The sequence below is a fragment of the Lactuca sativa genome, chromosome 2, assembly GCF_002870075.4.
Source record: "Lactuca sativa cultivar Salinas chromosome 2, Lsat_Salinas_v11, whole genome shotgun sequence".
Lineage (NCBI taxonomy): Eukaryota > Viridiplantae > Streptophyta > Magnoliopsida > Asterales > Asteraceae > Lactuca > Lactuca sativa.
In genome coordinates this window covers 139,944,852-139,958,319 of record NC_056624.2, presented here as the reverse complement: position 1 = coordinate 139,958,319, position 13,468 = coordinate 139,944,852, and the positions used below count along the sequence as shown (strand labels likewise).

Here is a 13,468-nt window from a genome sequence, read left to right as displayed (position 1 = left end):
CAGAGATAGCGGTGGAGGTGACAGAAGTGTTGATGTTGGGGGAGGTGGGATTGACAAAGGTGGTGATTATGGCGTCAGCAATGGAGGTGACAGTGATAGTGTGGCAGTAGTTATAACGACATTGGTGGTGGAAAAAGATCAAAAGGACTGTTTCCCAAAAAAAAAAAATAAAAAAAAAAATAAAAAAAAAATAAAAAAAAACAATAACAAAAGACTTGAATAACTTTGGCCACAAGACTTATGATGAAACTGATTTAATATTATTTATGTAAGGAATACCGAAATGAAATGAAGCAAATTAGAAGTTAACTTATGATTTAGTAAAAGAATACAAACCCAATGATGATGAAGAAACTCAATTGATTTCTCGAATACATTACATCCTTCTTAAGTTGGTTTAGATGCCGACTAATGCATAAATTTTGTGGATAGTTATAACACTTCAAAACTGGATACATACAAGTCCAAAAAAGATGACATATTACATGACATCCCTTTTCCATATAAATTGTAATAAACTCAGAAAATAATACTAATGATAACCACAAATACATCTACTGCTAAAACCAATACAACGATGGTCAATTGCAAAGTTGAAGGAGTCTTGATTTACTTAAATTGAATTTCCAATTGTTAGAACTTAAGTTAGTAATCCCAAGTGACCATGTGACTCCTCTACTTGACACTATAATATTAGAAAAGAAAATAAAAAATAAAAAAATGAAGTCAATGCCATTCCAATCTCAATTACACTTGCAATTAAAACGGTCACATGCCACAAATTAGGTTTCATGTGGGTGTTTTATTCTAATCAACCAATCATTAATGCCACTTCTATTTGCTAATCTCCATAAACTAAATCGTACCTCAAAAGTACTTAACATATCTTATCAAGTACTCAAAAAAGTCAATGCACTTCCCGGTCCTTTTTTTCACATTTGTTTTCATCATTTACCTCTTTCCCTTATTCATAATTACATTTATTATCCATATTATCGTCCATCTAAAAGCTATAAACATATTGATCTTGACATAAAATTTAGATAGTCTTTAATATATGAATAAAATAATCTTGTTTAGTTGTCATATTCGAATGGTGTGAAGGATTGCCGATAAATTGTGATTAATTCTCCAAATAATCTTGTTTGTTTGGTTGTCACATATAGATAATATAATCATTTTCATTTATATAAACTTTATAAACAACAAAACTAATAAAAAAAATCAAAACTTCACTCAAATTAATTTTTTGTTATTTTTCAAAAAAAAAAAAAAAAAAATACGTTCATTATAATTCTATTTAAAGATTTCATTACATTTTATCTTTATATTTTGTTGTTGCAAACAATTTCTTAAAGTGATTAAAATACTCTTTTGATTATTCGAAATACATGTATATAATTCAAATGACAAGAAATATGTTAATAAGTAAGTTACTTATCGATAGTTAGATATATTTATATTTAATTCAAGATTCATTTTATAAAATAATAATTCTTTCCCTTATTCATCAATTTTATTTATCTAAAATTCTAACATAGAAGATGTTTGAAGAGCACATTCTATTCCTTCAAAACAACCAAATATGATAAAATAAAATAATCAATTCAATTCCCTCCCTCATTCCACCACTTTGTTAATTTAATTTTCAATTACCATATCTTCTCATATTATCAATAAAATACTACAAAATAATTGTAGGCTTCAAGGTTTAAACTTTTTAGGGTTTCTTGCAGCTTACATACACTTTCTTGATTCATATTTATATAATACCACTTGAAACCACAAACACAAATCCTGTTTACAATCTTTCACTCTATACTTTCAAGTATAATGAGTAAACTTTATAGTTGCCTTTTTCATCACTCTTCCCACAGAATACGATTCTCTATTAACATGAAGCATGTGAAAAAAGGAGGCAAAACATATTTTATTTAACATTAACAACTTGTCATATGGTTAAACGCTTTAACTGCCATTACAGTTTTCTCTCTCATAAATTCTTTATATAAACAAGGTGTCATTCCCCACTTCCATCTTCATCCCTCCTCAAAACTCCCTCACAACTTATCTTTTTTCAGTTCTAAAAATGGGGTTTCTTGAAATCTTATTAGTTCTAACAATCACCACCATTGCAACACTACCACTAGCTAGCGGCAGAGGTGGTGGTGGGTGGTCTAACGCCCATGCCACCTTCTATGGTGGTGCCGATGCTTCGGGTACAATGGGTAAGAAAAAGTTTTCACCTTTTTAAAGATTTGTGAATTATCTTTTATCTTTTATCATATATATATATATATACTGATGTGTATATCTATATATGTGAAGGTGGAGCATGTGGATTTGGAAATTTATATAGTCAAGGATATGGTACAAATACAGCTGCATTAAGTACTGCTTTATTCAACAATGGACTTGCATGTGGAGCGTGTTTTGAGATCAAATGTGTGAATGATAAAAGATGGTGTCTTCCAGGGTCCATTATTGTCACAGCTACAAACTTCTGTCCTCCAAATAGCGCACTTCCAAACAACAATGGAGGGTGGTGTAATCCTCCACAACAACACTTCGATCTTGCTCAACCGATTTTCTTGAAAATTGGTCAATACAAAGCTGGAATTATTCCCGTTCAATATAGAAGGTAAACTTTCCTCCTTTCACAAAATATAATCTTTAAATAAAAAAATAACATGAAACTCACATTTTTTTTTTAATTTTTATGTATTGAATTTGATAGGGTTGCTTGCAAGAAGAGAGGTGGAATGAGGTTTACAATCAATGGTCATTCGTATTTCAATTTGGTGTTGTTGACAAATGTTGGTGGTGCGGGTGATGTTGTGGCGGTGTCTATTAAGGGGTCTAGAAGCAATACATGGCAACCAATGTCGAGAAATTGGGGGCAAAATTGGCAAAGTGGTGCGAATCTTGATGGACAGGCTTTATCTTTTAAGGTTACAACAAGTGATGGAAGAACAGTCGTTTCTACGAATGTGGCTCCTGCGGGTTGGAGTTTCGGACAGACTTATGCTGGTAAACAGTTTAAGTCTGTCGGTCTCTAACTCCAAACTTTTAACTTAACAGTTAAGTTAAAATACTCTTTTTTTTTTATGTGATTTATAGTTATAAGATTAAAGTATGGTATACTGATATACTATAGTAACTAATGTAATATAGTTATAAGATAGGCGAAACTCTATGGACCCATTTTAAAGGGCCCATGATTAATGCCTAAACTAAACTTCAGGAAATCTGACCTGTTTACAAAGATTTCGGGAGTCATTTTAGACAGCCCTGAAAAGGACACCAACAAGGGTTGGGGGACTAATGTGGCATTGTCTTTTTTTAGTATGTGTAATGCTCAAAGTTAAGGTTGTTATGTGTGTTCTTTTTTTGGAGGTCAAATGTGGTGTCAAAGATTCCTCAATGTATGTTTTGTTACTTGAAATGAAATGAGAATAACATTTAATGTTTGTCGATTTGCTTGTGCTGAATTGGTTGAGATGTTAAAGATTTGTTCGTTAAAGCAATACAAAATACAGGCAACTAATTAACAGTTAATGAAATGACAGAAGAGGAAATTTTGATAGATGTAGCTATTAAACAGGTTCTAACATTAAGAATGAACAAGAGAAGAGACCTAATCCGCGAATAAACTAAAAAACCTTTAATTTGTAAGAGAAGAAACCTAATCTACGATTGCGAGATCCAATTTTATTTTTTCACAATAAAATAACCTAAATGTAAAACGTATCTTATGATTAAGAGGATTGAAATCCCGCGAAGCCATCACCGCCCAATCGCACATGAACTGCGGGGCTCGGAAAGCGGGCAATCGTCATCGCGATTACCGAGGGGATTCCGGCGGAGAATGGTGGGGTAGGCGAGTGAAAGAGGCAAATTAGACCGAAGGCTCCTGCAACCAGCAAATACCATGCGGATGGTTGGCTGCTTCCGTCGTACCTCTCCCTCATTACCATCGACACCGCCGCCGTCGTCCCTTTTCCGGTACCGCTCAGATCATAAGATCAAGTAGCGTTAAAACCTTTGCTAGGGTTTTTGCTTCCTTTCGAAAACCGGGAAGCGGGCTTTCAAGTTTCATCGACAGAGTTTCACTTAGCTCTTCGTTTTCCGTGAGATGACACTTTACCCTCTCAAAAATAGCATGTTTAACAAAAATGTCATTCTATTTAGAGCAACACTTTTATGTTCCTAATAATTTCGAGCATGTATATATTGTTTACACATGGAGTGTTATATAGTCAGATAGGCGTATTTATAGTTGAAAGAACACTAAGCGTACATTATATTTTTCGTGTTTTTCATAACATCCATATCAATCTCATTATGTTTCATACAAAATTATATAGATCTGACACATCGGCTTCACATGATACTTAATAACACGTTAACTAAGGATATGTGTGTTAGTACTTACAAGATTATTTCTAACTTTATCTTCATAATCTATCTTTGAAATCCATTCATTGAATTTTTTTGTAACATGAATTTCCTTCTTGTAAGTAGCATTAGGCCGTTTTTCATTTTTTTATTTTGACGTATGATTTATCAAGTTACTAAAACATTTGTCGATGGACTTTACAATATTACTTTTGTTTGTGTATACGTCTAATATGGGGTAAGGTATCATAACTTGATGAGTCAATACATGATGGTAAGGATGGGCTAATGATTGAAGAGTACAAATTTATGTATGAGCCTAATCATTTCTTCACTTTAAAAGTATATGAGCCTATGAGGATATTGTCTAGTACATTTGAGATATTAAATTCATGATTTGAGGTAGCAATTGTAACACCTGTCGCATGAGACTATTTGAAATAACCTTTAATAAAATCCTTTAAATAATTTTATAGTTTTAGTTTATGTCATAATATCACATACACACCGAGTCTTGACTTGACACCATCCGTAACATTCGAATTTTGGTATGTTTCCCTTTTAGCCCCATAATGTAAAATCTTTATCATTTTGGTCCCTAGCTAGTACATGGGGCATCCTCTATGAGTACGCTCAGCGTACTAGCACATTTCTGGAACGCAGGAATCATCCACGTACACGGGGCGTACATGGAATACGTATGGCGTACATAATGTAGGGACAAACCCTGATTTTTAGGGTTTGTGCTCTATTTAAGCCTTTTATAACACACTTGGACCCTCTATTGATTAGCCTCTACTCCCCTATAACCTAAGATCGAAACCCTAGCCTCCCATAGTGTGTTTTTGAGCTTTGGAAGTGATTTTGTGTTGTTTTGTGTGCATTGAAGGAGGTGGTGCTTAGTGACCAAGCTTTGGTTGGACTTGAGGTTGTAGATCCAAAATCGTCATCAAGTTTGCTAGCTTTAGAAGGTATAAAGTTCTTATCTTGGAACCTCTTTGTGTTAGATTGATATTAAGGCTTGTTTTTTTAGCTTAATATGGTCTTTTGGGTTTTCTTTGGGAGTTTGAGTCCCTCCATGAGCTAGGATGCTAGATCTTAACCCCTATGATGTTCCTTGTGTAAAAAGGTGACATCTTGATGAATCTTGTTGGTCCATGGATGAGTTAGAGCCCTTATTATGGGTCTTAATGGATAAAATCAGGTTTTAGGGTCCCATTAAGACATGCAAGATGATAAATTTTCCAACTTTATGCATTAATGACTTGAAATGAAGTAGATATGAGGTTTTGACGTTAAGAGCTTAAATGGTTAAGACAAAGTTGGCCAAAAGGGACTCTAGCTGGTACGTGGGGCGTAACCCCTAGTATGTTGGGCGTACTAGGTTAGCCACCCACTTTTGAGTCAACAATCATATGTCGCGCATACGAGGAGTACGTCGAGCGTACTCGATGTAGTGGGCTTTCGTTTGGACCTTTTGGACTCGAGGTTGTTTTGGGCATTTAGCGTTTGGGCCATTAGACTTCTGACCTTGGGCCATGGATGGATTATAGGCCTTCTTGGGATTAGGTCCAAGATGATTTTAGGCCCAACTAGGATGATGGGCTATAATGGGCCTTGGGATTTCATTAAGGAATTTGGGCCTTTTGAGTACTTGGTTTGGGCCTTGATTTTGGTCAAGTAGGAAAAAGGGTAAAATGATCTTTTACCTTGGATGTTGGACAAGTAATATAGATTCTTGATTATGGGTCGAGATCCAATTATTAATTGGGTATTATTGATGATATTAGCGCGAGGATTTTCCGGATCAGCAGACCATGATTTTTATTTCAGAGATTCTGCAGCTTGAGGTGAGTTTCCTCACTGTGTTTAGCGGGTCGAAGACACCAATGCTGGCCTATGGTTTATTATGATTAGGATGCCAGTTTCCTGTGTGACTCTTCATGTATGTTTTATGATATATTTACCGGGTAGGACCTGATGATTATATTGTATGCTATTTATTTTTGTGAGTTTTGCATGTGTTTATATGTTTGTATGTATACCAGGTGGGGCCTAATGCCAGGCGAGGCCTGATGACTGACGGATCTATTCTGAGCGGGGCTCGATGTTGGGTGGGGTCTATTATGTTTGATATGTATGGTATGTGTAACATCCATAAAATTCATGAAAATTTTAAACTTTTAAAACAACCCATAAATTATCATTGTTTACAAATAGTTTCCAAAACAGGTTTAATATCAGAGTCTTCCCAAAATCCTAAAATCAAAACTTGAGGAGGTGCAAGATCATGCCTTCGCCTTCCTGTAATCCTCCGAGGTACCTGAAACATAATCCAGAACTGTAAGTCCAAAGCTTAGTGAGTCCCCCTAAAATACCAATACACATACAAATAACAACATGTAATGGGTCCACATCTAACAGACTAGATTACCCCTGAGCCCACAGCATAAGTTTGGCTTGCCACCTGGGCGCACACCTTATGCCTGGCTTGATCCACGGCCTGATCAATCCTCATAATGAAAACCACTAATCCCTCACTACAAGTTTGGCATGCCCTTCCCAAACCTCAGCTCGTATCTGGAATGCTCATGAGCCTACAATATCAGTCTGGCATGCCCTACCCGACCATCAACTCAAATCTGGTTTGCTTCAGGGTTTGTTGGCTACATCACAGAGCAGTACAACCTCAACCCAACCCACATAATATGTCGACATATAACAAATAATATCATATACAGATAAACAGATAGTATCACTAGTAGTCCTACATATCTACCAAACTAGCATATAAAAACTAGCATGCATATCTATTCTATACTCAATATATCAACAATATCAGGTTATTAAACCAATGGGTCAGCCTTGGTGCCTTCGACCCTAAAGTACAGTGAGGAAAACTCACCTCACAAGCTGAACAAAACTGATGAGGCTCGAATCCGAATCTCAGCTCTCTACTAAATTCCTACATCCACCAAGTGACCAATTCCATCAAAATCCCAATAATACCCAAAATATCCTCAAAACTCAAACTTGGTCAAACATGGTCAAACTCCAAGTAAACCGGTCAAAGTCAATAAACCCAACCGAGTTAACTGAACATGGGCCGACCCATGCGAGTTTGCGGGGCGTACTCCGGAGGTATGATAAGCGTACTAGAAACCTCGCATTGACCAGCTTACGGGGTGGCTGACCAAGTACGCGGAGCGTACTCCCACCTACACTGGGGTAACTTCGCAGTCCTCAAATCTACATTAAGTGCTTAATGGCTTAAGCACTTAAGCCCATATTTTAGTTTCACGATCCAAATGTACTCTAAAGTCATTAATGCAATGTCTTAATCCATTAAGACCTTCTACAAGAAACATGGAGCCAAACTAGCTAAAGGGGCCTCATTTTTATGGCTTAGAACCAATCCTAGGGTCTGAAAGGACAACCCAAATTGTCCAAAAACAAAAATGCATAAGAATGGGCTTTTAGGACAAGAAGAACATCATAAAGCTACCAAAATGAGATCCAAGCAAACAAAGCATCAAGGTGAAGACTAATACCTTCTGGAGCTTCCCAAGGAGGTAATGATCCAAGATCCATCAGCTTGCTTCAACTTCTAAGCTCCTTGATGCAACTCCTTCTTCTTTAAACACACAAAGAACACACTTTTCGCTCAAAAACGCTCTTAAAGGACTAGGGTTTGCCAAAAACGACTTAAGGGCTTTGGAGGCTAAAGAGGTGGGGATAAATGGTCCATAAAGATGCTTAAATACTCCACAAACCCTAAAAATTAGAGTTTTCCTTCGGACATGAGTACGCTTAGCGTACCCACATGTACACTTAGCGTACACCTCCTGCCCCAAAATTACAATCTTGCCCTTGGGGCTTCCCAAGGCTACTTCCTTTCAATCCAAGGACCAAAATAACATAAATTAAAACTGAAGGAGGGATTTAAAAATACCTGAAAAGCGGGGTGTTACAACTCTCCCCCACTTGAGCTAGACTTCGTCCTCGAAGTCTGCTGTAGAGAAAAAATCTGAATAATGCTTCCACATCTCAGCCTCCAGCTCCCAGGTCCACTCGGAGCCCCTCCAGTGCTGCCATCGTACCTTCACCAAAGGTACTTCCTTGCTACACAAAACCTTAACCTTCCTTTCTAGAATAGCTATTGGCCTTTCAACATAGTTCAGGTGCTCATCAACCTGAATATCATTCAAGGAAAGCACTGCATCCTCATCCAATACGCATTTTCATAGCTTCGCAACATGGAAAGTGATGTGAATCTGACTGAGCTACTTAGGAAGATCCAATCTGTAAGCAACCTTTTCGACCCTGGAAATAACCCGAAATAGACCAATATATCGGGGACCAAATTTCCCCCTCGTCCCGAAGCAAATCACACCTTTCCAAGGTGAGACTTTCAGTAATACCATGTCGCCGACCTGAAATTCTAACTCGGGTCGGTTTCGGTCAGCATAGCTCTTCTGCAGACTCTGAGCAGTCTACAATCTCTGCCTGATCTGCTGGATCATCTTTGTAGTCTAAAGGACCACCTCGGTCCGCCCCATAACCCTGTGACCAACCTCGCCCCAACAAACCGGGGTACGACATCTCCGCCCATACAAGATCTCAAAAGGCAGAGCACTAATGCTGGAGTGTAAACTGTTGTTGTAGGAGAAATACACAAGAGGTAGGTAGGAGTTCCAGCTCCCACCAAAATCAATGACACAGGTCCACAACATATCCTCAAGGGTTTGTATCGTCCGCTCACTCTTTCCGTCGGTCTGTGGATGATAAGTTGTACTGAAGTGCAACCTCATGCCCAGTTCCTCATGGAACTTCTACCAAAAATGGGAGGTGAATCGAACATCATGGTCTAAAAAAATGGAGACCAGAACCCAGTGGCAAGCAACGATCTCACGAATATACACATCAGCCTTCTCGGCCAAAGAACTCTCCCGAATCGGCAGGAAGTGGGCACTCTTGTTCAATCGATCCACGATGACCCAAATAGCATCGAAACCCTATGACGTCTTCGGCCAACCCCCAGAAGCTCACAAAGATGATCCTCATGCTTCTTTCTGGTCTTGGAATATACCAATATATCATCAATAAATACAATAACCGAACGATCGAGCATCGGCCTGCATACCCGATTCATCAAATCCATAAATACCGCAGGCGTATTGGTAAGCCCAAATGACATCACCACGAACTCGTAATGCCCATAATGAGTCCGGAACGCGGTCTTCTCCATGTCCTCCTCTCTCACCCTGACATGATGATACACGAACGTCAGATCTATCTTGGAGAACCAAGATGCACCCTGCAACTGATCAAAGAGGTCATGAATCCAAGAAAGGGGATAACGGTTCTTTACCGTCAGCTTGTTGAACTTCTGGTAATCAATACACATCCGATGTGAAACATCCTTCTTCTTAACGAAAAAAATCGGCACTCCCCACGGAGAACTACTCGGTCTAATGAACTGCTTGCCTGGAAGCTCCTGCAACTGAGATGACAACTTCCGCATCTCATGCGGTACCAAGCGGTATGGAGCCTAGGCAATCGGGGTCGCACCTGGCATGAGGTCAATCCTGAACTCAACCTGCCTCTCAGGAGGCACATCGGGTAACTCCTCTGGAAATACATCGGCAAGCTCCCTGACAACCGGGACCTCTGGAACTAAAACCTAACCCCAAACACGCATATCCACCACATAAGCCAAATAATCCGCACACCCATGTTGAATATACTGTCGAGCTCTGGCTGCAAAACAAAACATTGAACCCATCATGGTGCTCTCTCCATACATAACTAGTTATCCCTCACTTGGGATACAAACTACCACACGCTGGCCCACACAATCACTCATGGTACTGAAACGGCTCAGCCAGTCCATACCCACAATCACACAAACATCACCCATGGGGATAAAGATCAAATCGATCAAATAAGGCACCTCGAAGATCTCCAGGACACGTCCCTGCTATACTAATGATGCGGAATGTAACACTCCGTTTAAAATGTAGTAATAAAATAATAAACCCGGAACCCCAAGATGTAAATTTATATATTGTATTATTTTTAAATGGCCCTAAAATCCATAATATTGCGAGGTGTTGGTCTCGAGAAGTCAAACGTTATAATTTAGACCTTCGGGGGTTAAAAATATAAGTTCCGCATTGGTTTTGTAAATAATTATGAAGGCAGGGACTTGGTAAACTATTGGGACTTAATTTGAAGATATTTTGGAGGCTAAAGGGCTTAATGGTAACTGTTGGACTATATATGAAAGGAATTCTGGGAGTAGGGGTATGAAGGGTAAATTATGGGCTTTATTTGAAAGGAATTAGGTTGGAGGGTTGATAATGTAAATATGGGAGACTTGTTCATAACTGGGTATATAACCTTCACCTTGTCACAAACCCTAACCCTAAGAAAAGGATGCAGCTGCCGCCACCACCCTTATGTCTCCCCACCGGCGCCGCCATCCATGTACCCCTTTTTCTGACTAGCTATAGTGACCACCATGTGAGACCCTCGTCCATCACCCGCTACTTCGCCATCGGAGCACCACCGTCTCACTATTGCATGCTGCCAATAACCGCTGTTGTTGCCGCCGTCGCTCAAGACCTACCAGTTGTCACCATCGCCGTCAAAGATGAAAACCACCGTTAAGGAGTCGTTTCTGTCAGGGATGTCGCCAATTTCTCATGGATATCCAAATCGAAGGTGTTGTTATGTTCGTGTGGTGTTGTCTCATCGCGAACTGTTGCCAAATTTCATGACCGTCACCGGTAGCACTGTTGCCGCCACCGTGCGCCACCAGGTGGGTGGCTATGTTTGTATTAGCATACATAGTCGAGTGATGTTGTCACTAATTGTGTTATGCTCATTTTCTGTTGGCCGAAGCTATAATGGAACCACCATGGCAGCCAAATATGGTGGCTGCCACCTTATACCACCGCCGGCCACCACAAGGGTGGTTGTGTGTGTGTGTATATCTTAGTGTGTGTGTTATACGGGATTTTGTGTTGTAAATTGTAATCAGTGTAGGAATAAAAAAACTCATAACCACCACCATGAGGTGGTGGCTGCCGGCACCAGCTGCCATGTTGGGTGGTAGTGTGCTTTTGCTTGTGTATAGTTGCTTTTGGGATGCTTGGAAAAAAATGGACTAGAACCATAACCACCACCGTGAGGTGGTGACCGCCGCCATGAGCCGCCGTTGACCACCACTACCTAAGGTGGTAGTGGGAGGTGCTCGACTTATGAAACCCTAGTAGGCCTAGTGAAACCTTAACTGATCCAAAGACTTAACTATTGGGCCTAATTGGGTTGTGATGGGTTTTGGACTATCAGGACCTACATTTTTAGATGATTGGATTGGAATTATGTATTAAGCTCAGCCACATTATATGATAGACCAAAATAGATTGATGAACTTAATGGATTAAGTCCTAAATGGGTTAAGTAAGAAACACTTAACCATAATCGTCATTTTATGTGAAAACCCTAATATTGCTTGGGCCTTAAGTTGGGCCTTTCTATTAGGATTTGGTGATTAGGCTATTAATGGGCCATCCAAGAACAATCATATGGACTAATAATTTATGGATGGGCATTAGGGTAAGGCCTATGTGAGGGTTTGGGCCCAATTTGGAAAATTGGGCTATAGATGGGCCATAAATGGGCCTTTATGATTATGAGATATTAGGCCATTAGAAATGCCAAATATTTGGATTGGACTAAATGGTTGGGCCTTAAGATAAGCCCATATAGAGGTTTGGGCCTAATTTGGAAAATTGGGCCATGTGTTAGGCCTTGGTTCATTAATTGTTTTTTGGGCCTTCAGAGTGTGTGTTTGGACCAAGTTAGGTTAAGGGTAAAATAGTATTTTTATCCCAATCATTGACTTATGGTTATGCATTGGAACCCAATTATTAATTGGGTGTCATTTTGATGTTGACAGTTCAGGAATCTATCAACCAGCAAAAAGAGTTTTATCCGTGGGACTTCAGCAGTGCGAGGTGAGCCTCCTCACCATACTAATGGGTTAAAGGTACCAAGGCCAGCCCATTTTCCTAGTTGTAATGATTATTACGGATATGCTATCGATACATTATGTATTTATGTGAAGGCCATGCGGGGGTTCCCATGGAAATTAAGTTATATGTAGTATGCCAGTTGTCTTCGTGACTCTTGCATGTAGTGGATATTTACGAATGTGCTGTCAATATGTTATGTAATTATGTGAATACCATGTGGGGGTTCTGGTGGCCTATTTTATGCTATTTGGATTGATAATTGAATATATGACATGTCGCTATGACACTTGTATGGAAGTCCCCAGGGGTTCCCGTGGCAGTATATTAAGACCATTAGGAGGTTCCTATGGCAATCAGTATAAGTCCTTGGAGGGTTTCCATGGCTTCCTAGTATGTTTACTTGTTTAGCTTGTATGATATTTCCATGATTAATGTAGACCGTGTAGAGGTTCCCGCAACATTTAGCCAAGGCCACGTGGGGGTTCCAGTGGCGGCTAGTAAAGACCACGTGGGGGTTTCTGTGGCACTTGGTGTAAGACCTTGGAAGGTTTCCACGGCATCCTTATATGTTTATATGCATGGATTATATGGATTATGTGATCATGTGGTTTGTGTGGGTATGCTCTGGGGAACTCGCTAAGCTTCGTGCTTACAGTTTTTTTTAATTGTTTCATGTATCATTGATTTGGAAAAGAAGGGTTCGGATTGATCGCAATGCACACACCTATGATTTCCATAATAAATGGTTTTGGGACAAACTCTGATAAATTTTTTAATTAACGATGTCTTGGAATGTTTGAAATAAATGGTATCAATGTTTTGGCTATAATAAAAATGAAAATTTTACCCTTGATTTTTAGGTTGTTACACATAAACTCCATGTTTGTTGGCTATAGAAATTCACAACGAACACTCTAACTCCCCAATGGGCATATCAAACTCCCTAATGAACGATCGAGACACAAAAGACCGACTCGCACCCGAGTCAAACAACACTAAAGAAGGAAAAGAGATCACTAGAAAAGTAC

The 13,468-nt window shown here is 39.1% G+C and overlaps 1 protein-coding gene across 1 annotated transcript; it reads left to right on the top strand.

Annotated features, from left to right (window-relative positions):
• The first annotated feature begins 2,023 nt into the window (after positions 1-2,023).
• Positions 2,024-3,476, top strand: LOC111917522 (expansin-A10). Its single transcript, XM_023913202.3, has 3 exons — positions 2,024-2,228; positions 2,329-2,641; positions 2,738-3,476. Exons 1-3 carry the CDS (start codon positions 2,090-2,092, stop codon positions 3,057-3,059), a joined length of 774 nt encoding a protein of 257 aa, XP_023768970.1. The 5' UTR covers positions 2,024-2,089; the 3' UTR covers positions 3,060-3,476.
• The last annotated feature ends 9,992 nt before the right edge of the window (positions 3,477-13,468 follow it).